Raw genomic sequence first — 27498 nt, forward strand, 5'->3', positions numbered from 1 at the left:
TCTTGCTGTAGAGTGAACCACGAGTTTTGAGGCATGTTTGAACTTGAGCAGATAGGATGTGTCTACACACTTCAGAATTCATTATGCTATTATGTAGAATTCAGCAGTTGTATCATCAATGAAGATAAGTGAGCCAGTACCTTCAGCAGCCACACATGTCCAGGCCATAACAACCCCACCACCGTGTTTCCAGGTGAGGTGGTATGATTTGGATCTGGGTAGTTCCTTCTCTCCTCCATACTTTACTCTTGCCATCACCCTGATACGTTAATATTCGTCTCATCTGTCCACAAGATCTTTATCCAGACTGTGTTTGCTCTTTTAATTACTTCTTGGCAAACTGTAACATGGCCATCCTATTTTTACAGCTAACCAATGGTGTCGCCTCAGTATTTCTGTTCATTAAGTCTTCTGCAGACAGTGATCATAGACAATTCCACATCTGACTCCTGAATAGTGTTTCTGATCTGTCGGACAGGTGTTTGGGGATGTTCCTTTATTATAAAGGGAATTCATCAGCTGTGGAGGTCTTCCTTGGCCTGCTAGTCCCTTTGCGATTAGTAAACTCACCAGTGCTCTCTTTCTTCTTGATTTATGGTAAGCCTAAGGTTTGGCTGATGTCTCACAGTTTTGTTCTTATTTCTCAATCTCATAATGGCTTATTTGACTTTCATTGGCACAACTTTGGTCCTCATGTTGATAAACAGCAATAAAAGTTTCCAAAGGTGATGGAAGGACTGGAGGAAAGACTAGGTGCTGAGTGCTCTCTTATACCTGCATTAAGGAGGTAATTAAACACACCTGAGCAATTACAAATGTCTGTGAAGCCATGTGCCCCAAACATTATGGTGCCCTGAAATGGGAGGGGACTGTGTATTAACAGTTGTAATTTCTACATGGCAAAACCAAAATGTATACAAATGGCCTTTAATAAAATCTGACAATGTGCACTTTAACCACATGTGATTTTTTCCTATTAAAAATCTCAAATTGAGGAACAAATAAATAAATGGGTCTTTGTCCCAAACATTATGGAATGCACTGTATTGATATTTGAGCCTGGTTTGAATACATGTTGACAACACTGCCCATTGAAATACCCTCATATATAACGTCACCTATCCATGTTCTCCAGAGATGCTGCTGACCTTGCTGATTTACTCCAGCACTGGAGTCCTTTTGTGTATTGAACAGGAACTGCACTTGTTTGCCTTTTCTCTCTCCCCCCCCCCCCTCAGTCTGCTTTAATGAGGGTTTACTGCATATTGACTTTGCTGTTGAAAGATTTGAAAAATCCAGGACCATGCTGCTTAAGCTAAGCTATTCCCTATATAGAAATAGGAATTTGTTAAATTGGAACCAGATATTCTGTGCAAAACTTTGATTTTCTGAGCAAACTATTGGGTTTGAAGGAAGTGTTGACAAATATAATGAGCTTTCTAAAGGAATTTTTTTCATGGTAAGCTCAATAATTCACAGATTGGCATATAATGAATTATCTTTCTGAACCGGCTGATAACAGTATAGTTCGTCTGTGGGATATTTTAAAGCTTTCACTTTTCACTAATCTTACATTGCATTCCAGCCTTGTGAGCCTAGGAACTCAGCAGGTCAAGAGATTACAGAAGCTGGAATCTTGAGCAAAACAAAGTTGATGGAGGAACTCAGCTGGTCACGCAACATCTGGGGAGGGACCAAACAGGGAACATTTTAGGTTGGAACCTTTTTCAGATTGGAGGAGGAGAAAGGTGGAAAAAGAAAGTGATGTGGGACAAAGCCTGGCAAGTCATAGGTCGGTACATGTAAGGAGGGTTTGAATGGCAAATTGATGGAGTGAGTGATAAAGATGAAATGAGACAAGAGAGTGTCAGATAACGAGAGGAGGAAAGGAATGGAAGAGGAGATGGGCAAGGAAAAAATAGGGAAGAGATCCATACATCCAAAATTTCTAGAAGGCAGAGGGGAAAAAAGAAAAATCACAAGGCTGGAATGCAGTGGAAAATGGAAGATCAGTGAAAAGTGAAAGCTTTAAAATATCCCACAGATGAACTATACTGTTATCAGCTGGTTCGTAAAGATAATTAATTAAATGCCAATCTGAGAATTATTGAGCTTGCCATTAAAAACCTTTAGAAAGCACATTATATTTGTCAACACTTCCTTCAAACCCAATAGTTTGCTCAGAAAATCAAAGTTTTGCACAGCATATCTGGTTCCAATGTAACAAATTCCTAGTTCTATATAGGCAATAGCTTAGCAAAAGCAGTCATAATTGCTGCTGACTTTATATTTCAGCAGGAATAAAATATGGTGCAACAATGAGCGAGGCAGAAATGGGAAACCAGAAAATAACACTGGCGTCAGACCTTCTACTTGCCAGATAGGTGCAAGATTCACACATGCGAGCGACCAAAGAGAAATGAGCATCATTTGGTCACCACAGCACCATTGGGCACGGGGCCAATCACAGTATATGGTAAATTCAGATATAATTACAATGTTTAAGACAATTGATTGCCCTATTTCACCTGAAACATCAATTTAGCATTAAACTGAATGCTAATCACATGACCCACTGCCATATCTTACCTTGATCTGAGAGGAAATCCAGCATGGTTTGAAGAAGAAAGGACAGGTGACGAACTGCAAGAGCAGGATTTCCCATTCGTCTTGAAGCATAAACAAGCTCATGCAGCAAACGCATTTGCACTGCTGGCCAACCTTTGTGGGTTCCTGCAACATTAATTCAAAATTAAAAACACAGTTGAACAGAGATCGTTCAGATATACAAATAAAAATAGTATAGCAAATGATGCATTTGAAAATGAAGTTAAAGAATCTTAGTATGTACAACGGGATCTGGGGGTCCTTGTACATCAGTCTATGGAAGTAAGCATGCAGGTACAGCAGGCAGTGAAGAAAGCGAATGGCATGTTGGCCTTTATAACAAGAGGAATTGAATATAGGAGCTAAGAGTTGCTGCAGTTGCACAAAGCCCTAGTGAGACCACACCTGGAGTATTGTGTGCAGTTTTAATCCCCGAATTTGAGGAAGGACATTCTTGCTTTTGAGGGAGTGCAGTGTAGGTTTACAAGGTTAATTCCCGAGATGGCGGGACTGTCATATGTTGAGAGAATGGAGCAGCTGTGCTTGTACACTCTGGTTTAGAAGGATAAAGGGAAAGAGAGTAAAGGGATGGTTAATGACCTCAGAATTAATGGGAAAGGAAGCTCACAAAAGGATAGGAGAGTATGGCCAAGTGTAATAGGGATCGATGTGAAAGGTGAGATGCGTAACGAATTAAAAGTATTGTATATAAATGCGCGAAGTATAAGAAGTAAAGTAGTTGAGCTCGAGGCTCAGTTAGAGGTTGGTAGATATGACATTGTGGGGATTACTGAGAGTGGCTGCAGGAAGATCGGGCCTGGGAACTTAATATTCAGGGTTATACATCCTATAGAAAGGACAGGCAGGTGGGGCAGAGGGGGGGGGGGGGTAGCTCTGCTGGTGAGGGATGGAATTCAGTCCCTTGCGAGGGAAGACATAGGGACTGACGAGGTAGAGTCACTGTGGATTGAGTTGAGGAATTGTAAAGGCAAGAAGACATTAATTGGTGTTATCTACAGACCCCCAAATAGTAGCCCGGATGTAGGGTGTAAGTTGCAGCAGGAGTTAAAACTGGCATGTAACAAAGGTAATGCCACTGTGGTGATGGGGGATTTCAATATGCAGGTAGACTGGGAAAATCAGGTTGGTTCAGGACCCCAAGAAAGAGAGTTTATAGAAATGCCTCCGAGATGGATTCTTAGAGCAGCTTGTAATGGAGCCGACCAGAGAAAAGGCAATTCTGGATTTAGTGTTGTCCAATGAACCAGATATAAGAGAACTCGAGGTAAAGGAACCACTTGGAGGTAGTGATCATAATATGATTATTTTTAATCTGCAATTTGAGAAGGAGAAGGTTAAATCAGAAGTGTCAGTGATGCAGTTGAACAAAGAGGACTATGAAGGCATGGGAGAGGAGCAGGCCAAGGTAGACTGGAAAGGGATCCAAGCACACATCCTTCCTCAGATATGGGGCCTAAATTTGCTCACAGTACTCCAAACGCAGCCTGACCAGCACCTTATCGAGCCTCAGCATTACATCTCTGTTTTTGTATTCTAGTTCCCTTGATATAAATGCTAGCATTAAATTTGCCTTCTTTACTACCGATTTGACATGCAAATTAACTTAGCAAATGGACTAGCACTCCCAAGTCCCTTTGCACCTCCGATTTCTAGATTCTCTCTCCATTTATAAAATAATTTACACCTTTATTCTTATTACCAAAATGTATGACTCTGCCCTTTGCAATACTGAATTTCACCTGCCACTTTCTTCCCACTTGGCTAACCTGTCCAAGTCCTTCTGCAGTGTCCTTGCTTCTTCACACTGCCTGCCCCCCCCCCCCCCTCCCCCCTATCTTAGCATCTATCTGCAAACCTGACCACAAAGCCTTCAATCACTTTAATTTGTAAAATAAATATTCCTTATTTGTACAATTTTGGATTTCCTTCTTGACATTAAGTACACCACAATCAATTGTCATCATGATCAAGATTTGAACTTGGTTTCAGGTTTAAGCAATAAGAAAAACTTTGTGATTTTTGTTTGAAGGATTAATTGTGATATTATAGCTTACATTTGTCTCAAAGCTCTGACAAGGTTTTACCTTTGCTAAAGTCTTGGGGATCCAGAGACAGGCTATATCCGTGCAATGTTTCTAACAACAGCTTGTAGCAAGCTTTCCATCCAGGATCAACGATGGATGGTGTCACGCATTGCATAGCAGCTACACGTTTGAAGAAGGCAGATTTACGATGAAATCCTATCAAATCGTACAATTCAGAAAGGATACTGTATCGCTGTATCTTTTCTTCTTCAGAAAGCTACAAAGAATGAAAATAGAAAATACATGCAAAATTAACATTCAGTATTGCAAATAAAGAAAATTTAACAGCACTTTTACGCTAAGCACCAAGTGGTAACAGAAACAGGGCAGCACGGTGGCACAACAGTAGAGCTGTTGCCTATCAACACTTGCATTGCCGGAGACCCAGGTTCAATCCAGACTATGGGTGCTGTCTGTATGGCGTTTGTACATTCTCCCCATGACCGTGTGGGTTCTCTCCAAGTACGCCTTTGTTCCTCCCATACTCCAAAGACGTACAGGTATGTAGGTAAATTGGCTTGGTATAAGTGTAAATTGTTCCAAGTGTGTGTAGGGCCGCGTTAATGTGCTTGGATCGCATTATTCAAATGCCCAAGGACACAAATGACAAATGATTACAGGTGCACAACTTTTTATCCGAAATTCCAAATAACGAAAAGCTCCGAATATCGGACATTTTTTCGGTCCTTGAAAAAAGGTCCTTGAAGACATTCACCGAGGGCGGCCCGCAGAGGTGACAGCGGAACCTCCGGTCGGTCCTCGAAGAAAGGGGAACTAAATCCCCATTCATAAAAGAGAAGGTGAGGGTATATTGCGCGGGAGGGTTAATAATTGACAATCTGCTACTGCCTGTCCGCTGAGTTAAAAAGTTCCCACTTGCGTGGGAGCTTTTTAACTCAGCGGGCAGGCAGCAGCAGATTGTCGCTCCCTTCAGTTTCACCCCACCTACACCCCTCTGCTTCCCGGCCATGTGTGTGACCCCTTCCCTCCGTTCTCCAGCTCCCCGCCCATTGCACCAGCGCTTTGCACTGTCTTCACGTCGGCGATGCCAGCAGGTCAGTGCCAGTCACCGGAGACATCAGGACCAATGGGACACCGACCCCCAGGCCCACTGCAAGCATGGAGATCTCAGAGACCCACAGCCAGCAGCAGCCCAGCCCCGTTCCAACTCCAGAGGAACACGCTTCCCGTAGGGACAGAAGCTGATGGTGTGCAAGGTAAGTCTTGTTCTTGGGGTTGCGGATGAGGGGGCGCAGCTCGGGCTGTGACGTCTCCGGCCACCCCCCTGTACAGGAGCTGAGACTGGGAACTGTACCGCCCTTGCAGGTGAGCAGGAGAGTGGGGTTGTTTGCAGTTGCAGAGGGAGGGGGCAAGGGCGGTACAGTTCCCAGTCTCAGCTCCTGTCCAGGGGGGTGGCCGGAGACGTCAGGACCAACGGGACACCGACTGCAAGCACGGAGATCCCAGAGACTCACAGCCAGCAGCAACTCTAGCCCAGCCCCACTCCAACTCCAGAGGAACCCGGGTTGCGGATGAGGGGGCGCAGCTCGGGCTGTGGGCAAACTGCCACTTGTCGCTGTAGCAGCCCATCGGGGAGCGGGTTCCTGTTGGTCCTGACGTCTCCGGCTACCCCCCTGGACAGGAGCTGAGAGATGTCAGGACCACCAGAAGCCGCTCCCCGATGAGCCGCTACGGCGACAATTGGCAATTCGCCCACAGCACGAGCTGCGCCCCCTCATCGGGACACCGACCCCCAGGCCCACTGCAAGCACGGAGCTCCCAGATCAGCAACTCCAGCCCAGCCCCGCTCCAACTCCAGAGGAACACGCTCCCCGTAGGGGCAGAAGCTGATGGTGTGCAAGGTACGTCTTGTTCTTGGGGTGGCTCAGCTCGTGCTGTGGGCGAACTGTCACTTGTCGCCGTAGCGGCCCATCGGGGAGCGGATTCCTCTGGAGTTGGAGGGACAGGGAGACACTGTACACCTCTCCTACACTTGTCTCCCGCACTACGATCATCTTGCAGAGAATGATCCCAGCCTAACCCTCCATATTCTCTCCTATTCTGCAAGAAAAAACTACATTGAAGACTCAAACTCGCGATCGAGTAACTGCCAGGATCGAGGCGCAAACTCGCGACCTTGCGGATACGATCCGAGCACTACCACCGAGCCAGCCATTAAAATCTACGCTAAAAATCTTCCATTCCGAAAGCCGAAAAATTCCGAATTACGAAAAGTGTCTGGTCCCAAGGCTTTCGGATAAAAGGTTGTGCACCTGTAGTAACAAGCAAACAACAAGAAATGGCATATTATGACCTTCCTTCCAACTATAATAAGGAGCTCATGGACCTGATACAAGGTCTAACATATCCAGGGTCTTCAAGTGGGAAATTCCATATCGATTGTGGTCCACATAGAGTCCAGTGGCAGCGTACACAACTGGAGTACATCACCATTACCTAGCAAATTACATGGAGCTTGGTCAGCAAGGTTGGTGATCCATTCTTCTGTACAGAAATCCCAAGATTGCTGGCACACCCACTGTGAAATAATTTGACCGAACATTTTCCTTTCTATGTGCTCAAAAAAATGCAAGTTGATTTCTTGTTTACATATGTCGCAAACAATCAACAAAAACTTGCAAATCATTAAAGAGAATTGGACAGACATTATAAAAAAAGAAACAATTATTGAAAAGCATACCTGGCCAAGATTGATGTATACAGCATTTTGAAGGAATTCAGAGGCTTCCATACTTCTCTTTTGAATGGCCAGCACCCTAACTGCCTTCACACAAGCTTCTAGTTCAATCACACCAGCGTTTTTGTACTGTAAAGTGGCATTAAAGTAAACCATTTAACATTTTATTGCACTTTCTGCCAGCAAATCCAATTCAAACATTACAGGCTAATTAATGACAAAGATCCAATTTGCCATAATCTGATAGGATATATCATTTACCAATAAATCAATCCAAAACACCAAAATATTGTGCTGATTGAGAGATTTAATAATAACCGTGATAAATTTGCATTAGCTATAACATATATTAATGAGCATTAAACCTAATCTTCAACTTATGAATTGATAATATTGCGTTCAGTATGTATAAAGGGAGGGTTTGAAGAAGGGTCTTGACCCGAAACGTCACCCATTGATTCTATCCAGAGAAGCTGTGTGCCCCGCTGAGTTACTCTAACATTGTGTGTCTATAAAGGGAGAACATTCAATTGTAAAAGCTCTCATGATTAAATATTTATGCGGATCTCTAAGTATTAAGTAAATTTAGCAAAGCCTGTCATTGGATTCTATTTATTCTGTTTAAGAGAAAATTGACAATGTTGCCACACAACAAATACACTTTGATTCCAAGACATGTGCAACAATGAATTTCTAGAAGATCAACAGGAGTACAGTTCCTCAGTCAGTAATTGGAGGCGAGTGATTTGACAAACTGAAATGGAAGAGGGCAAATTTGAGAAATTGAAGTGAATGGGGAGACCATTTGCCAACTTTGTCTATTAGCAAAACGTATAGCAAGTTAAAGTTTAAGTTATTCAGCTGAAAGAGGAGAGTCTGAATGAAAGAGATTTTTGATCAGCTGATCCTACTTTCAAAAGGTTAAGATGAAATGGAATGGAAGAACAGGAAAAATCTTCCTAATAGAGTGGTGGACAAATAAGTTTTTTCTTCTTACTTTTTTCATTAATGAACTGCGTTTAATAATTTAAAGTGACCAATTATGGATTCTGACATTAAATATTCTCAGGAAGTGTATGCGTAGACTGGTGGCCGAACATATAAATTACTGGGTGACACGACTACTACAGCTGCTGCCTCTCATCTCAAGACCCATGTCCTATTCTGGCTTCAGGTACTGCCTATGTAGAGTTTGCACATTCTATGTGACTTTCTGGTTTATCTTTCAATGGTTTATTTCCTCACATATCCCAAAGAACAAGCAGGTTGGTATGTTAATGCCCACTATAAAGTCCCCTTAATATGTGGGTAAGTAATGCAATTTGCGGGGATTGGGGAAAGACTTGACCAGAATACGAGGAAAATAAAATTGAATTAATGTGGATGGGTGCTTGATCTTCAGCGCTAATTAGGTCGGCTGAAGTGTCCGCTAACACCCTATACGGTTCTGATGCTAACTCTAAAGTAGCTCTCTAAAGATTAAGACAGTGGATATAGTTTTTCAGTAGTAGTTGATACAATGCCTTTTATAAATAACATTTAAATTAAATTTTATAACATAAATTACAGGACCCAAAATAGGTTAGTTCCAAAGACCACCCATTCAGCATACAATCAGTTGACAAATTACTTAAATTTTCCTATTATTCAAAGCCTTGGTAAAATTGCAGACCATGTAAATGCTCATTTCAAAATACTTACCAACCTGCCTATTGGACTTATTGTCCATCCACTATTTACATATATCAGCTTAATCATCAGGTCAAATCTACCTCTAAGTACAGGCACTCTACCACAGATAGGACAAAATAATATCTGTGATAGGGCTAGATCAGGCTTGCCATGGCAATAATATAGAAAAGTCATCAGTTAAAGATAATTAAAACCCAAGCTCCAAAGATAACTAGAGTGAGAATAAAGACAAATGAAAGTGAATCAGTGTAAAATGCATGGTTGCTGGACATGTCCATAGGTCAGATTATGCTCATTGAAAAGCAGAAATTGAGCCAATATCACAGATGAATGACTTACAGCAGTTGATGCAGATAGAGAACGTGAGTTACCTTAAGCTGTAAAATTTGATACCGAGTCAGCAAGACTTCATGCTCAGACAGAAGATGAGGTTCTATTCCTGAAGCCTACAGTGGCATGATTATTACAGTTTAGGAGCCACAGACTAATAGGTCAAAAAGGGACTGAAATGGAGAATTAAAGTTAGACACAAGATGCTGGAGCAACTCAGCGGGACAGGCAGCATCTTGGAGAGAAGGAATGGGTGAAAGGCAACAGGAGCTGAATTCAGATTGTTCTAATCAGACAACTTAAATCTTCCAGCTGGAGCACTGTTTGTGCAGGCCAAATTATTTCATAGTAGTTTATGTCATTGTTTTGTAGTTTTGAAAAAAGCTAGTCCTCAAATGACTACTATAATTTGTGACCCAATATATAATGAACGTTCTAATTAAGTTATTATCAATTTCTTTCAAAATTGTCTGCATTGAGTGAAGATGGAGTTGTGGCGTGCAGACTGGATTTTGTGATGGATGGGGCTGTGTTTATACTACTGCAATTTCCTGCTTCTCTGCCATAGCAGTTGCCATTAATACTAGATTTTTTTCATTTAAATACGTGGCCTACGCTATAACTTCGAAGTGAAAAAAATCAAAATGAAATAAATGTCTCAAAAATCAGAGGATTATTTCAAGATTACCTTCCCAAAGTATGAAATGGCTTCCTTATATTTGTCAATAATATCCTCAGGACTTAAACAGTTCTTCGCTCTTCCAATCTCTGCACTCGTGTCTGCACTGATGCCATTTGTTGTCAAAGCACCTGGAAGTTTAGAAAAGCATGTAAAAAAGTAAAAAAATGTAGAAATCTTTAAATTATGTTCTTGATCCAACAAATAAAACATTTAAGATAGACTGAGTGCAGCAAATCATATTACACAGCCATCACAATTCAAATTATTTTCAGGTGCATAGACATAAAGAACAAACACAGGCCAACTTCCCTTCTGCAAATAAACAATGGCACTTCAATGCCATCATCACATTGCATGTTCCTCAGCGACAGATGTGTGTTGAGCTAAGTGACATAGTTAGGCCGCATGCAGCTGAGAAGTTTATGCTGAAAAGTGAAGGATATAACTTGTTTGTCCTGGGTCTTCATGATTTATGGGTTAGACTAAAGCTGATAATAGGAATAAGACCATCATAGTGCAAAGCACCTTCTCAGATCCAGCACAAGATAATGTACAGTAAACCCTCGGTTTTACAGACCTCTTTATAACATATTTCAGTTATAGCGAACAGACCTACTAACTTTCACCACAAGGCCGGGCTGCCAACGCCACCTGCAGCCCGCACCACCTCTCCAGCCGCTTCCAGGCCGGGCTGCCAGCACCACCCCTGGCTCGCACCGGCTGCTGGCACCGTCCACAGCACCACCGCCGTCCACTTCATGGCCAGGCCACTGACAACAACCCCAGCCGGCATTGACTCCCCTGCCACTGACAGGCTGGGCTGCTGAAGCTGGCCCACATCCCTCCCCGACTGCTTCGAATCAGACCTACAGCCACCATCACCAGCCCACAGCCTCCTCGGCCACTTCCAGGACACGCCTTTCAATGCCGACGCTCCTTACCTGCACTCCGATCACACACAGACCGCAGCCAATGACTCCGCCAATCATAGCATCTACCTCGACCGCCATCAGAACAAGGTCATCAACTCACCCGGATTCCAGGCCCAGTTCCCGACAAAAGAGTCTGAAGGATCATGACCCGAAATCAGATTCAGATTCAGATTCAATTTTAATTGTCATTGTCAGTGTACAGTACAGAGACAACGAAATGCATTTAGCATCTCCCTGGAAGAGCGACATAGCAAACGATTTGAATAAATAATAATGTAATAATGTGTCCGGGGGGGGGGGGGGGGTGGTGATTGGCAGTCACCGAGGTACGTTGTTGAGTAGAGTGACAGCCGCCGGAAAGAAGCTGTTCCTCGACCTGCTTGTTCGGCAACGGAGAGACCTGTAGCGCCTCCCGGATGGTAGGAGGGTAAACAGTCCATGGTTGGGGTGAGAGCAGTCCTTCGCGATGCTGAGCGCCCTCCGCAGACAGCGCTTGCTTTGGACAGACTCAATGGAGGGCAGCGAGGAACCGGTGATGTGTTGGGCAATTTTCACCACCCTCTGCAATGCCTTCCGGTCGGAGACAGAGCAGTTGCCATACCATACTGTGATGCAGTTGGTAAGGATGCTCTCGATGGTGCAGCGTGCAATGTAACCTACCCTTGTTCTCCAGAGATGTGGCATGATCTGCTGGGTTACTCCAGCAATTTGTGTCGTTTTCTGTATTATCCAGCATCTGCAGTTTTGTATTAATCAGCATCTGCACAAACAGTTGTTTGCGTCCACTACTTATATAACGATAATCCTTCACTCAGTTATATCGGACAATCGACAATAATGGACACCATACCACCCCTCCCCCACCCTAAGGTCCGTTATAACGAGGGTTTACTGTATATTCAAGATCAAAATTACATTTTCCACACATGCGCATCTACATATGTCAGTGTGACAAAATATTGTTCTCAGATTGAAAAATGTACACAAACTATGGAGATCCTCTTCAGCAGTCACACTGCTAGCCTGAATGAAATACTATTTTAAGGTCAAATTTACCCCATTGCCCACAATGGTCCAAGAGAATGGATAAAGCATGCAGTGCATGCTTTTGAGACATAACATTCAGGCAATATGTCTGTTCGGAGACGAGGAATATTTGAAACCTAGGCCGAAGAAACTGCATTACATGCAGGTTCACAAGCAGACCTAAAGACAAATCATTAAAGCTGATCTCAAAACCTATCTCCAATAATTAGGTGGCTAAAAATAGATATACTTCAGTTACAAAGTATGCATCTTGGCTATGAAAATGCTTGGCTCAAAAATGCTCAAAGAAAATGCAAACACTCATGGGTATAAATAAAATTATGAGAAGTATAGATTAAACATTTGATATTGAAAACAAATGTACATGCCTCAAAATTACTCCCCAATTGTTATCCCTATATGGTCCCGTCAGTATATTGTCCTCTAAAGTCAATGGAATTCAATTAAACTAGAATTTCCGAGGCTGAAAGTACTGTTTTAGCTTTAAAGTGCGTCTTGCAGCACTAAATGGATATTAATCAAGGTCATAGTGTCAAAGTTTGTTTCTTAAAAAGCAGATAGCACCAAAAACAGTTAAAGGTAAACCATGGCAATCTTTAATTGATTAGTCAGACTGAAGTGGCAAAGATCTACAAGAAGCCCAAAAAAATGCTCAGTGCTTCTCGGGCTCCACTCATAGAACAAAGGAAAGTTATAATAATAATAATAATTTTATTTATAGAGCACTTTAAAAACAAACATAGCTGCAACAAAGTGCTGTACATCACTAATCATTGAGAAAAAAGTTAATACACACCAAAAATAACAATCAAAAGAAATAGTAGGAAAAGACATGTAAAATAAGGAAACATCAAAAACACCACAAACAGAAGCAAAGCCTCAGGCATGGTCAAAAGCCAGGGAGTACAAATGTGTTTTAACACTGGATTTGAAGATGGACAGAGAGGGGGCCTGTCTGATGTGCAACGGCAGGGTGTTCCAGAGTGCCGGAGCAGCAACAGAGAAGGCTCTATCCCCTCTGAGCCTCCGACTAGACCTCGGTACCTCCAGGAGCAGCTGACCAGCTGACCTGAGGGACCGGGCAGGAGCGTATGGGTGGAGCAGCTCAGAGAGGTAAGGCGGGGCGAGCCCATTCAGAGATTTAAAAACAAATAACAGTATCTTAAAATGAACTCTAAAGTGCACCGGGAGCCAGTGGAGGGAGGCCACAATTATACATTTTTCTTATCAGTAAAACACTCCTACCAAGTCTGAATATGGCATAACTGAAAGACTCTGCAGCTTTCAGAATATAGGAAAGCAGAGTCAAAATCAAGCTCATCCAATAACAAGTTATTACTTATCTCTGGAGCTTCAGCTATTTTTTTCAACGTGGCTTCTTTATGGCCTTGAATAGAAGCACATGTTATTACGCAGGCTGCCATCTTAATGTCTTTATTGAAAAGGCAACCTGTCCTCCATATTGTGTTCCATATAATTTGCAATGTCATTCAGACTTGGCACAGAGCCATTCTTTTTTCTACTAGACCATGCTTTTGTTGAAGAACAACCATTTTAGATTTGACTATTAGTTCTTTGATTCCCTCCTTTTTATCAAACATGATAACATTCATAGTCTTCGGTAGGTACACACAATGGTCGCAAGCATTAGAGCAATGATTAGCAGAATGATAGAGCCATAATGTATCACAGTACCCCAAAGTCCACCAAACCAAATGTATGGCTACCAGTTCTCACTGTCTTCGTTGACAACTATCCTGATGAAGCTTGTTTAGGGTCGATGGATCAGGTGCCACCTGTAGGCGGTGTAATCCTTTCAGCCGATATTGGGGTTGTGCCATAAAGTTCGCACCTGTCCAAGGGTGTTGCCAGTCTCTTCATAGATCGTTGCACAGGTGCTCCCCCCTCTCTGCCCATGGAGGGGTTCACCACCTTGAGCGAGACGCTAGCGTATCTGTGGGTTTGGACAGCTTCTCCTCCCAGTAGGTTTGGGTGGCCTACTTCCACGTAGAAGCGGCTGCTGTACTAGAAGCCAAAGCCAGCGTAGATTGTGGTCTGTGTTGAATTAGGTGTCACTGAAGTTGATGGCGTTGAACTCCTCAAATCCGACAGTAAGGCCAGGGTCAGAGTTGGCGGTCTGCAGTAACTCCCTGCCCTTGTTGCGCACTACCCAGTTAGGAACGATCTGCATCGTCCCCTTTGGAACCTCCTCAGGTCAGTCTCACTGGTGGCGCTGTTCTCGGGCACGTCACAGATATCTGGGATGTTGTTGTCAAAGTCGACCTTGCAGGCGTCTCCTCTGCTGTCACCATCGGCATCGATCTGGTCAGGGTTGGGAACAAAACGGCAATGTCCTTCTCATCAGAAACGCCATCATTGCCATCCCCATTAATGTCCTGATTGTCATCACACTGATTACCCACCAGGTCTGAGTCATTGTCTTCCTGGATAGGGTTGTGCATAATCTCTTTCAAGGGATCCGTCTGTTTCAAAATGTTCAGCTTCTCTCGCTCTAGACCCTTGGTCATATGATAGAGCTCAAAATGCTTCAAGATTATTGATCAAATATGGTTTATCGTTCTGAAGTTGTGACCAAAGGCTTTGCACTTCCTCCTGATCTGTAAATATATTCTTTCTTTTGTATGGATCAGCTTTACATGGCGCTGCAGATTGCAATCAATCAGAAACACCTTGTTACATCCTGGGAGGGGCAAGGTCTTTCATGTACCTCTTTGTGCTGCTCTTCTATATGTTTCTTAAGCGTCAACTCCTCTAACCAGCACAGCAACCCTTATACTGACATCAATACGGTGGGGAAATCATCCCTTTCCAAGTTTGACTTTGGTTTTCGGCCACGTTTTTGTCCAGATTGTTTCATCACATCCTTAATATTGCACTTCTTAACTGGTAACTTACTCTTCTTCTTCCAATATGGTTGAAAAGACTCATCTGAAGAACCATTCTTAACTTTTATTTCTCGGTCATCTTCACTTGATAAATACCTTTCAGAAAGATCACTGGACTCTAATCCATCCATAACATCATTTCTTATAGAACAAGATGCTTCATTACAGTTAACTGCTTTTTTTTCACATTTAATGGTTGAATTACATCTTGTGCGTGAACTTTTTCCCCCAAGAGCACTGTATATTCAGGATCCGAGCGCAAGAATATATCCTTCTTCAATGGGGATTCCGAGTTGTCCACATCCACCGACCGTGAAGTGGCTCCACTGTATGTACAAGGCTGAAAGTCTGCTAACACTGGGACAGGTTGATGCTTCGCAACATTATCACCCTCACCATTTTCAGTCACGGTTCCATTCCGAGGTGAAAGGGTTATTGAACCATCCAGAACTTCCTCCATTGAGTTCTTATTTCTAATGGATGGGCCCTGTCCCTCATTCAAAACAACGCTGCGACTTGAATGCATGTCCAGGGTGTAACTGTGGCCTTCTGTTATCAGAGTTCTGAACAGTCCTTCCAATTGCTAGGATTCTGCTTGATTCACCTCTATCCCATTGCAGACATTGGACTTTGTCTCTGAAACTGGTGTGTTATAATGCTCAGAACTATATTCTCCACACTAACCTTTCCTTTGCTCTACCTATTTTAGGTGAGCCTGGCTTGATTGCATTTGTTCATGTTAATCCTTTGTGTCTTGCTGACACTGAAAAAGGGTGCAAGATTCTTTAGACTCATCATTTAGCTGTTGAATAACTATTAACTGGGTTCCTGCTTAATTAATGTTTCTATAGTTAGCCGACTTGATTCAATTTCAATAGGTTTATTTTAATCTGTATTCAGCGTCAAGGGATGAACCATGGACATATGAACATTCAAACATTCAAATTGTGAGCCTTCTTGAACCACTTCAAGATTCAAGAGAGTTTGTCATGTGTCCCTGATAGGACAATGAAATTCTTGCTTTGCTTCAGCACAACAGAACATAGTAGGCATGACTACAGAACAGATCATTGTCAATATACCATTATATAAAAATATACACACATGAATAAATAAACTAATCAAGTGCCAATAACAGATAATGGGCTATTAATGTTCAGAGTTTTGTCCGAGCCAAGTTTAATAACTTCTCACATTGGTCACAAGCAAATTCAAGTTTAGCTTCTGCCTTGTGCTTGGTCATATGGTATTTCAAGGATGCTCTTTGCCTGCACTGGAAACCACAAACTTCACGCTGCAAAGGCTTTGCTCCAGTATGGCGCATTTGATGAACTGACAACCGCTGTTTGAAAGTCTGTTCACATTCCTCACAAATGTAGTTTCTTTTCACAAATGTAGTCATTCTTTCTCTCAAGTTGTTAATCATCGTGTGAAACAATCATTCTTCTTCCTTCTCCATCAATGCCAACTGTCTGTCTGATCCATCCCAACTCAGCTCTTCACTTTGATCCCGGCTGGGATTTACCTCAATCCAGTTCTGTAACTGAGTTGCATTCCAAAATCATGTATTTTCAACCACAACCTGATTGCTCTCCTTCAGCTGCTATGTCGTGGAAGCGAGATGGTCATTTAAAGAACAGCCCTTGGTGAGCACATTTCTCATCTGTTTCAGCTCGGTCTGTCGCTGCAGGATAAGCTGCCCCCCTTTTTCTGGTTACTTCGAGAACCTGTGGAAATGGATCCATCTTGGTCAGTGTTATAAACGCAAGGACAGTTGTCAGCCTCATTCAGGACATCTTGGTGCAGGGATTGTTCCACAAGTCCAGCCCATCTAGGCCAATCTCAGGATAAAAAGTAGGGTCAATAGCCCCATTGTCCTTTCTTGGTTCTCCTCCATTTATAGTCAATCATATCAGATGTCTCCAACAGGGGTAATCTTCAATCTTCACAGTGGTTGGTGTCGTAGCAGCACCTGGTACAGTCCCCTCCAACAGTCCCAATTTTGGCCGATCCTAGTACCTTATCAGGACGTAGTCTCCCAGTAGTATGGACTGTGTCTGTGGTCAACTGGCAGTGGCTTCTGCGTTTTCAATCCCTGTGAATGCAAGACTGACAAGGTTGTGCTTAATTGCTGTGCGTATGTAATTAATTCATTGCTGTGGGCCTGTAGGTCATAACTAAAAATGTGTGTGTATGTATGTGTGTATGTATGTGATTCACATCTCCTCAAAAACCCGACGCGCGGTAACGGTGAAATTTTTACATATTACCTCATGATTTCAAAAATCCCCTCATCTGAAAATTTGATTCATTATTTCCAAAGTTTTTTACTAAAATTGTAAACCAATCTGACATCTTATTTAAATCTAATGTGCTGAAGCGAGCTGATGACGTCACAATGCCTTTGCTCCTCGGGGCAAGCTGCGCAGAACCTGAAGATTTGTCTAACCTAATAAGGGCGAGATCTTGGATGAGTGAAAACTTGAAAGAACATCCTAGAATATTTTTGAGAGAGCTTTGGGTTTAGAACAAATACTTTCCTTCGAACATTGAAAGAAAACTAGCACAAAAGAACAGGAAAACATACATCAGGTAAACAAATTTATCCGAGAGGAGTAAGCCAAAGTGGCTCAGCCCACTAGTTTCCAAAAAAAAAAAAATTGCGAAGCACATTAGAGACGTCTCTCTGTATTAACTTTACATTCCCCTCCCTTGTCTGACAAAAGCCATTCTGTTCAAAATAATCTTTGTTTCTGTAGGGACCAATTTGCAGAATTGATGCAGAATTAGCAAGCTAGGAGTCTCCCCTGGGAGACTTTATTAACTGGGACTCGGAGGGCTTGCAAAAGTCATCTTCTTGTAGGAGTGAGAAATTAAAATGAACCAAGGGAGAAGTTTAAAGTAATGGTGGGTGGGCTAATGTTCAAAATGGGAGTGGTCTGAGCTGTGATTTGACAGTGATCCTCTCTGTGGAAGTGTATTAGGGTTAGGGCAGGGGTCGGCAACCTACGGGTCCACAGGCCAGATCCTGCCCTAAACCCGAAAACATCCAACCAGCAGCGCTTTTTTTTTTCTGGGGACTTCCGTGACGGAGCCAGTGCTATGGGGGTGCTGAAGGCGACCCTAAGCCGAGCTGAGCAACGGGGGGGGGAGAAGAGATGGAGTCAGTCGGTCGGGCTGACGGCAGGTGGGTGTTGTGAAGGGCCAGTTGGGCTGTTGTCCAGCCGATGGGTGCTGCAAGGGGTCAGTTGGGCTGTCGGCTGGCTACTGCGAGGGGTCGGTCGGGTTGATGGCCGGCCGGTGGGTGCAGTGAGGGGCTGGTCAGGCTGTCGGCCGGCCGGTGGCTGCTGAGAGGGGTCGGTCGGGTGATGGCCGGCCGGTGTTGCAGCGCACGAGTGGGTGGACTGACGGAGCCAACGCTATGGGGGTGCTGAAGGCGGCCTGGGCGGCATGCAGGGCAGTGCTTCTCCCAACCATGTTGACATTTGATGTAATCATGGTTTCGGTTGGGCTGCTGCTGATGATACAGAAGGGCATTCTGGCCGAGGTGGACGCGCTGAGCGGCCACACGTATGGAGCCCGCAGACGGTCCCAAAGCAGTTCCAGCTCCAGCCATGGGCAGCTCTAGAAGGGGTGAGCGAGTTAGTGTTAGGGTTAGGCATTTTCCTCTCAGTGGAACATGCATTAACCTTCCCCCAACCTGGCACTGTCCCAGTCCCACTATGGCCGTGATCCCCACTCTGCACACTGGCAGTTAGTGGGGTTTAGTAAACTGGGGAACGCATAGGATCGCCCCATACCAATTAATTAGGCAGGTTCAGGAGCCGGTGAAACCCTGGACCTCTGCGGCAGTCCCGTATTCAATGTTCCCATATACAGCTATATATTATTGAGCGCAGGAGGGCACTTACGTTTTCGAATTAGTTTAATTAATTAGTGTGTCACATTTTGCACTGACGAGTTATGAATTCCTTATCAATGATGTTTTATCTAAATCTGTGCCAAATTTCAAGTAGATATGGGTCACGAAAGTTAAAATCTAGAACCCCTTTGACACCTCGGCCCATGGCCTACTTCAGAGAATGTGGCCTGGAGCTAAAAATGGTTTCATATTTTCACACAAATTGCAAGTTTTTTCTACATTATTTTCATTAGGGAAAAGATATGATCACCCTTCATTCATGTTTGCAGCAAATGCCATTGTGCAATGTAGATTACATGATATCTGAACTTTCCAACACATTTCACTTACAGAGCTGCTGACCATTGAGTTTGGGAGAAATGGGTTAACATAAGCCAATCTAGCCTCTCAAACAAACAAAATGGATCCATTCAATAAATTTTGTAACTGCTGCCTGGAGTTTGACAAGTTTGAACTCAATTAAAATAGTTCTGTAAGGCTTTCAAATAAAATAGCAGCTAAAATTTCACATTGGTTCTGCAAATACATTGAAACACACAAGTTTGCCTTTCCCATTAAATGTAAAATTATTATTTAGCAATTCCAGTATAATCCAGTTTCCAACTACCAAACTAATAACCAATATTAATAGTTTAAACACATTAACTCAAACTTCACGAAACAATGGCTACTTAATACTGAATTGAATCGCAGCTTCGATGCAGAATCTAACTGCAACTTTAAGTGTTCTGCTCATTACATAAATAAATATCTGCAATTTTGGCCCACCATTGTTTTTTTTTAAATTTGTGCAAAGGAGCAAGTTAAACAATAATATAACAAAACTTCATAACATAACAAAAGCATGGGCAATTACGAATGAATCTATAATCTTATTTTCAAGAGTTAAAAGTGCAAATATTGGAAGGACACTTGAATAAACGAAGCCTGCGAGGAATACATTCTTGAGGGTGGAGTGGGATGGGAGGAGACACTCAAGAGATTTAGCAATGGCCACTACATGGACAGTTAGCGCATTTAACTATGCACTTCTATCTTCAGATTTTAATCTGGCATGGATATGGATGTTTGTGACCACATGTTCTCTGCCCTGCAACAAACAGCCTGCCATCTTAATAACATGGGAAATTCGAAGCAAAACTTCCAATGCTGTATCCCTTCCATCACCAAAGCTTCCTTCCACCTATCATATCATATCTCTTCAAAACTCAAAATATTATTGTTTTTTCTTGGCCAGTTGCCCAATTTCTATCAACTACTCAAATTAATTTCAAGCTTTGCCACCAGCTCTCATAGGGTTTCTGGTCAAAGCTTGGTCTTTGTATTGTAATCATGTGCAAACTGCTCCATGGCTTAGCTTCTCCCCATTTCTATCCTCTTTACTTTAGAGATCCAGTGTGGAAACATGCCCTTCGACCCAGCGACCAACGATCACCCACATACTGGTTCTATCCTCCAATTAAAAAAGCAAATAGATGATTATTAACATTAAATAACTTCTACCCCCATTAATTTCCCGATTAAGACATTCCCATTCAACTCAATGGATGGTGATACTGATTCTACGCTAAGCTGATCAGCATAGAGTTGAAAGTTACCTAATATAATATTGGAGAATCACATGTTATTTCACGTGTGCCAATATATTTTAATCACCTGGTCTTAGATTTGGATCTTAAGTCTGTCAACGCAAGTCTGTGACAACCCCAAATGTCAGCATATCCAAAACCACAAGCAATACATGCATTTTTGCTTTGTAATATTTCCTTAATTCCTACCTTATTTCAGTTCTGGTGTCTAGGTCATATTCCAATCATCGCCTGCAACTCTGATATTCCCCGAGGGGAACTTTTGTACCTCATCATATTTGTTTTTCCTTTAACATCTCATTTGTACCAAAGTTCTCTCTTGCAACCACTAGTATTAAAGTATTGGCCATTCTAACGTCTGAATTTTAACAAATAAATAGATTGATCAAAAGAGGACTGTGCTGTAGTTTTAAGAGATAAAAAATATATAATTTTACAGTAATAGAAGAACAAGGAGTCATGAAGGTGAAATAAAGAACAAAACAAGGTTTACAGCTGCCAGATTATTTGCTCTTATACAGTGAGGTTATACTCAGTGAGATTATGAACGCTGTCATGTTATTTCAAGAAAATGAGATTCCGAAAGATTTTTTTCATAAATTAGTTTGCACTAAGAATCACTAAAAACTAACAATTCACACTTGGGGCATGCTTCAGACTTCAATTTCTTTGCCTCTATTCTCATTTGTCCTCAGTACGAGTACACCGGCTGGCGCCAGCAATGGCTGCCTTGCCAGCAGTCTGTCTATCCATTACTTCTTTGTTGTTTTAATAGTATGTGTTAAATGTATATTTTAGAGTTCTTTAGCTTGTTTTATGTGGGGGGTGGGGGGAAACTTCTTTAATCTTACCTCGACGGAGATGCAATTCTTTTCCATATCGTATCTCCGTCCCCACTGCGGCATAACATCGAGGAGTTAGCGGCCTCTTGCTGGAGATTGATTTGGCAGCTCCAACTGCAAGAGCCTGCAGGACTTATCATCGTGGAGCAGGCGATCCCTGTCGGGGATTGACCTCGGAGCTCCAACAGCAGGAGCCTGTGGACTTTAACATCGTAGAGCTCGCGGTCCCTGGTTAGAGACCCACTTCAGGAAGTCTCTAACTGCAGGAGCTTCGACCACCCCGACGTGGGAGCTTCGATCGCCCCAATGCGAGGGAGTCGATCTCCGGCTGCGGGAGCTTCGATCGCCCCGACGGATGGTTCGACTGCCCCGACTACGGGAGAATAAAGAGGGAAGAAGATTGGACTTTATTGCCTTCCATCACTGTGTGGAATGTGGTGAATCCGCTGTGGTGGATGTTTATGTTAACTTTTATGTAGTTGTTGCTTTTTTTAGCATGGCTGTATGGTAATTCGAATATCACTCTACCTTAATTGGTACACGTGACAATAAAAGACCTTTGAAACCTATTGTATATTTTTGCATCTTTGTAAATTACAGTTTACACCGTGTCTATTGTCTATGTTCTCTTTGGATAGGTCTGTGTGCTGTTTTCTACTGAACTAATCTTGAGACTTTAACTTTGGTTCCAATTTTCAATTATTCCTCATTTCCTCGATTGTGGACACTGATCAGCACAACATATCAAGCCCAAAAGACATATCCAAATATTAATGCTTCCGATTGTGCTGTTTGCTTTGAGATTGAGATCACAACAGTTAGGCAAAGCATTTTTAAGCAAGTTTCTTACCATTAGCAAAAGAACAAAAGCAAACAAGAATTTATAAATAGTCACACCATTCAAGTTAATAAAGCAGAGAAGTACAGTACCTGGATCAATGAGAACTTCCTGTGCCCCTAGAAGTGGGAACAAACAATTCTTTCACTCCCTTTGTAAACTCATATATATTAAAAAATAACATTGGCATTTCATCTACTCAAATGTACCAAAAGGTAACATCTTAGAATTACCTAGCTCACAACATATGTTACCCCACTTACAATCATCCTGGGAACTTTAACTCCCCAGGTTTGAATCATCTCAATCTGTGCTGCACAAGTGTTCTCTTTATTTTAATCTTCCTGGAGAGCAGGATTACATTTTATATTTAAATAAAACTGAGGCACCAAGGCTTCAATTATGTTAATACGAGATCACCCTGTACTTAAGAGACAAATGGCCGAATGAAAATCTCCTGGACAATGTAAAATGGTTTGAAATATCCCAAATGAAAAATAATTCTGTTTCATTTGTAAACTCTCATTCAAAAGCCTAAACAAGTCAGCTGGTGTATGTAGAAAAGTAAAACATCTACCTATATTCAGGTTATTGACTCACAAGGAAAATTGCACTCAGCTCTGCCCTTTAAATGCCTGAAGGATGGCCAAATCAAACAGTTAACATTATTCAAAATATATTTGCAGAAAATCAGAAAAAGATATATACTGATCTGTGGTCCCTGCAAAAGGAGTAGGTAGGATTAATGTTTCATTGCAGTGACTTTGTCAGAAGCCACTATTTTTGTTATCAAGCAAAAACAAAACCATGCCACTTAAAAGACCATTTTCAAATTAAAATGAAGATAGAGTAAATCTTCAAGCCATTTTGCTTCTTCCTATATGAATAGAAATAACAATTAATCTAAAAAAGCCTGACATAAATATCTAGGTATTGGAATGGATCATAAAGGGAGAAGAAAAAAAAAGACACCAGGTGCCTGCCTTACTGTTCAACAGCAAGGCAACAGGTGGGTAGTGATAAAAACACGCAGCCAGAGGCCAATGTGCCAAAAGGCAACAAGCCCTAACCAGATGTTGAAGGGGGAATGTAAATAGAGTGGGAGGCCAAGCAGAAGGCAACGACCAGAAGCATTACCTGCACATAAACGGCAAGAACTGAACACCGAGCAAACTGTAAGAGTTGAAAAAGTGTTATAAAGAAACAAAAATAGCAGGCAGATCTGAGTAATGCACACCAAATTGATGAAAATTAGCTACACCAGCAGGCAGACGTGTCTTCTTCCTCCCAGCATTAAATGCTAAACATTTTCCAAAATAAATATTGACATTAAAATTCTTAACATGAACTTGATCCCACGAGGAAAAAATCCTGAGGAAGCAACTAATTAAGAAAATCTATGCAGCATCCATTCAACCAATATGATTACCTAACAAGGTTCAAAATTCCCTAACAAAATTCCCAAAGGGCATTTCGCTCTTCATAAATTTCCTCCCCCCAAGAATCTAATCCTGACAAGAATATTTAATGTAACCATAAGCCCAAAATATAAAATCGACATTTATCCAAAAATCAGATCTGCCTTCTACACAAGCACATTGCAACATTCCAAGAGATATCAAAAGCACCAAATGTACATGTCTATTGGGGAACGTAACATTGAAATTTGTAAATGTGGCTCAATTTACTTCATGCTTGAGCATTATTTTTATCTAACGATGTTTTAAATATTGTCAGTCGATTTTGGCTGGGTACTCCTAAGTGTGGTCCTGTTCATTGTTGGACATTTTATTTTATGCCTACAATTGGCCCACAAAAGGGGTTGGGTTGTACAATGATGCATCATATAGGCCCTTGTGAGAGGGCATCAGCCTTTGGAGTTCACAGATCCTATGCTAATTGATTAATCTGGTTATGTAGAGGAAATGCACACTGCCAGACTGATGGATTTCTTTTATTCTGACAGCCAAAAGGATCGGACTCATGCAGAAGAATCAATTGATTTATTTTCTGGCAAATTCCAAAAGAAAGTTGCTGATCTTGCAAATCAGGACAAACAATTCTGCAGCTGAAGGTTGCAACCATCCGATGCCACTTTCAATTGATCAAAGAACAAATCAAACCAAAGAGGCACAGACCACATGGAAGATACGTGGGTGGGATGTGGGGCTGGTGACAAGTGCGAACTATTCAATACAACTCCTACAAGTTGTTCAAATGTAGAAGTAGCGCAGGTATTGTTTTTGTCCAGTGTCACAGCTAAACGGAATAGAAAATTTAAAGGAAAATAAATGTCATTATTTAATGGCAAATAAATCTTTAGGAGCTGCACAATCCAAGGGTATTGCTATTTACATTTATAGCAAAGATTCGGGTTGAGAAAATTACTTTTAAAATTATGGACTATGACAAGTAAAATAAATAAATCAATGGTACACTTCAAATGGCGATACTTTAAGTTCAACACAGATAATAAATTATTATTGGTGGCTATCAAATGGCTGGCATAGACACACTGGGCTAAAAGATTCATCACTCTTGGAGTCATTGACTTTTTGGCCGACTGTGTCCATGCCAGACATCTGATCATGAGCAATAATATTAATAATACATTTGCTAGCAGTGGGAAGCCTCCTATGCCACGATGCTCATCTAAATACTCAATGCTATGACAGCTCCAACTCCACTAACATTCAACCAGTGCCTCCAAAGCTTCAACCATATTCTGCATTAAATAAATTGTTATTCAGTTTCTCCCCAATAATCCTACTTCCCTTAAACCCATGATACCTCTGCCAAAGAGTAAAGGTTCTCACCATCTACCTCAGCTATACCTCTCTAATTTTGTGTATCTCAGCCTTTTCTGCTCCAAACCCAGTGTTCCTCACAGCTGAAATAGACCATTACAAGCAACATTCTATTGAAATTCCTCCTCACCGTCTTCAATGTAGTCGCAACTTCCCATGATGTGGTGACCATAACTACATGTACTACTCTAGCTGCAACCTAATTAATGCTTTACAAAGTGGCATTATAACTTCCCTGTGTTTGTAGCAACAAGAGAATGCAGATGCTGGGGTAACTCAGAGTGGTCAGGCAGCATCTCTGGAGAACATGGATAGGTGATGTTTCAGGTCAGGACCCTTTACAGTGTAAAGATCTAAAGAGTCTTGACCAAAAACATCACGTATCCATGTTCTCCAGAGATGCTGTCTGACCTGCTGAGTTTATACAGGACTTTGTATCTTCTTTTTCCCCCTGCACTTGTATCGTACACTTTGACTGATGAAGATAAATATTCTCTATGCCTTCTTAACAACTCATCTACCTGCATCACTGTCTTCATTGGACACAGATATCAAGGCTCCTGTTCTAATGCAAAAATCATTCCGAGACACTTTACCAATGCAAAATTCTTCAACCTACTTATGGCTATCAACATCTAAAATGAAAAAGAATTAAAAACGTTGCTCTTTTTTTTTTTTTTTTTACACATTACTAGAGCCGAGATCCCTCTTTGAAGTACAGTGCTTGGAAACCAAGAATCTTCAAGTATCTCATTTACGCCTGCATCATTACAACAGAGGATTATTTTACCCAGCAGTACACATTTCACAATTTTTTAATAAATAGCCATCACATGGAAGAACAATTGGCTGAATGCCCCTCCATCCTATACCAAGACCAATTGATCCTACTTACAATGGTATTGCATTTGTCAGCTATTCAACATAGATCCCAATGGCTGCAATGACTGCAATAAAATTCACAAGTTTCTCACCTATTCCTTTACTGACCATTTTCTATATCCCTTGAAACAAAAGAATAATGGAATTTCTAATTTTAAGTTCCAGGTTAACACCACGTGAATATAAAATTTACTTTCTTGGATAGATCGATACATGTCAATTGAAACTGAAACTTCTCAAACTTTTTTTTGTTTTTTAATAACTACTGCACTATTTTAAACATTCTACTTTATATTCCATACATCCAACTTGCAGACAAAAAAGGTATATATTATTCAAATATATACTTGATTACAAAAGTTACATGGACTAAGAATTGGGTATGTTTACTAAAATATTTCATGGGGGGGGGGACCAAAAACAAGACCAAAGCCATTCCTACTCTGCTCAAATTTCATTATTAAAAAAGATATTTATAATTAATTAATACTGAAGAGCAATTGTCAAGAAATGGAATGGAACTATGATGCCTTTATCGAATACAAAGTTTGTCAACTTCCTAGCATAGAAACAAATAGACATGCAAAGACAAAAACTAAAAATCCTATTGACTTACCATGACGGTGTTGCCTGCCAGCTTCTGATGGTAAACCCATGCTACAAGCTCTGCGAACAGCAGGTTTTGACCCAGTGCCATTTGGATAATGGTAGATAACAGAAGATGAACACAAACCCTCAAGCGCAGCTGAACAACAAACACAAGTTTATCAGTTTAAAATAAATATAATTAAACACAGCTTATTTAACAGTATATTTCCTGTTATTTACATCGAATGTCAACGATTTTAACAAACAGAACAAATTCCAATCACAACATCAAGATACTTCAACGTACGTTTCTGCCACCCTATGGCATGTTCTTGCATCCCAAGTTGGCATCTAACAATGTAAAAGAGACCATGTGTGATTTGGAACATGCATACAAGCCTGTATGACTGTTCTTTTTCCATGCTTGTAATGTTATCTCATTTGTCTGCTGTTGAAATGTTCGTCATTTTTTTTTCTGGACTTCAAACTTGCTAAGCATTCTTAGTGGGCCTTCATTAATTTCTCGCTGTAATGTTAGTATCACAGAAAAACACTGTATCCTCATGAGTAGCACGTCTGGACTGATACTAACAAGTGGTCAGGCTGGGCTTGTAGAAAGAACACATCACTCCTGTGTTTACAGTGCCTCAATTCGCACCCTTGTTTTCAAACTGCTCTATGACCTCTTCCTACCACATCATTATAAACCTCTCCGATTTCTGAAATAGTTGGTGCTTCCCATTTGGTCATATGAATTATCCCTATGCATATTGGTCGTTGTGCCTTGTTCCTCAATCTCTTTTGATTGTTTTGTCAATTTTGATGGCCACTAGTGGTGAAAGTAGCAGCAGATCAGACAATGGCATCTGATCACCTAGAATCTTATTTTTCCCAGTTTAAATCCAAAACAGTTTTACTTCTGCTTGTCAATTTCCAAAGTAACTTTTAAGAAGTTCTCTAGTTCCCAATCAGAAATCGCATAACTAATTCTAGACTGTGTAATGCAAATACCTCTCCCTTTCACTCACATT

The 27498-nt window shown here is 41.6% G+C and overlaps 1 protein-coding gene across 6 annotated transcripts in view; it reads right to left on the reverse strand.

Moving 5' to 3' along the window:
- Nucleotides 1–27498, reverse strand: part of trappc9 (trafficking protein particle complex subunit 9) — a 504918-nt gene that overhangs the window by 459582 nt on the left and 17838 nt on the right. For 5 of the 6 annotated variants that reach the window (XM_055634173.1, XM_055634169.1, XM_055634171.1 and 2 more), the window contains exons 4-9: nucleotides 26496–26624; nucleotides 22283–22309; nucleotides 10121–10242; nucleotides 7414–7539; nucleotides 4713–4929; nucleotides 2590–2733 (exon numbers count right to left, since the gene is read on the reverse strand). In XM_055634173.1, coding sequence (XP_055490148.1) covers nucleotides 2590–2733; nucleotides 4713–4929; nucleotides 7414–7539; nucleotides 10121–10242; nucleotides 22283–22309; nucleotides 26496–26624 — 765 coding nt within the window. The remainder of the gene's footprint in view (nucleotides 1–2589; nucleotides 2734–4712; nucleotides 4930–7413; nucleotides 7540–10120; nucleotides 10243–22282; nucleotides 22310–26495; nucleotides 26625–27498) is intronic. The other variant, XM_055634174.1, reaches the window with a different exon arrangement.

Source organism: Leucoraja erinacea, chromosome 4, assembly GCF_028641065.1.
Source record: "Leucoraja erinacea ecotype New England chromosome 4, Leri_hhj_1, whole genome shotgun sequence".
Taxonomy (NCBI): domain Eukaryota; kingdom Metazoa; phylum Chordata; class Chondrichthyes; order Rajiformes; family Rajidae; genus Leucoraja; species Leucoraja erinaceus.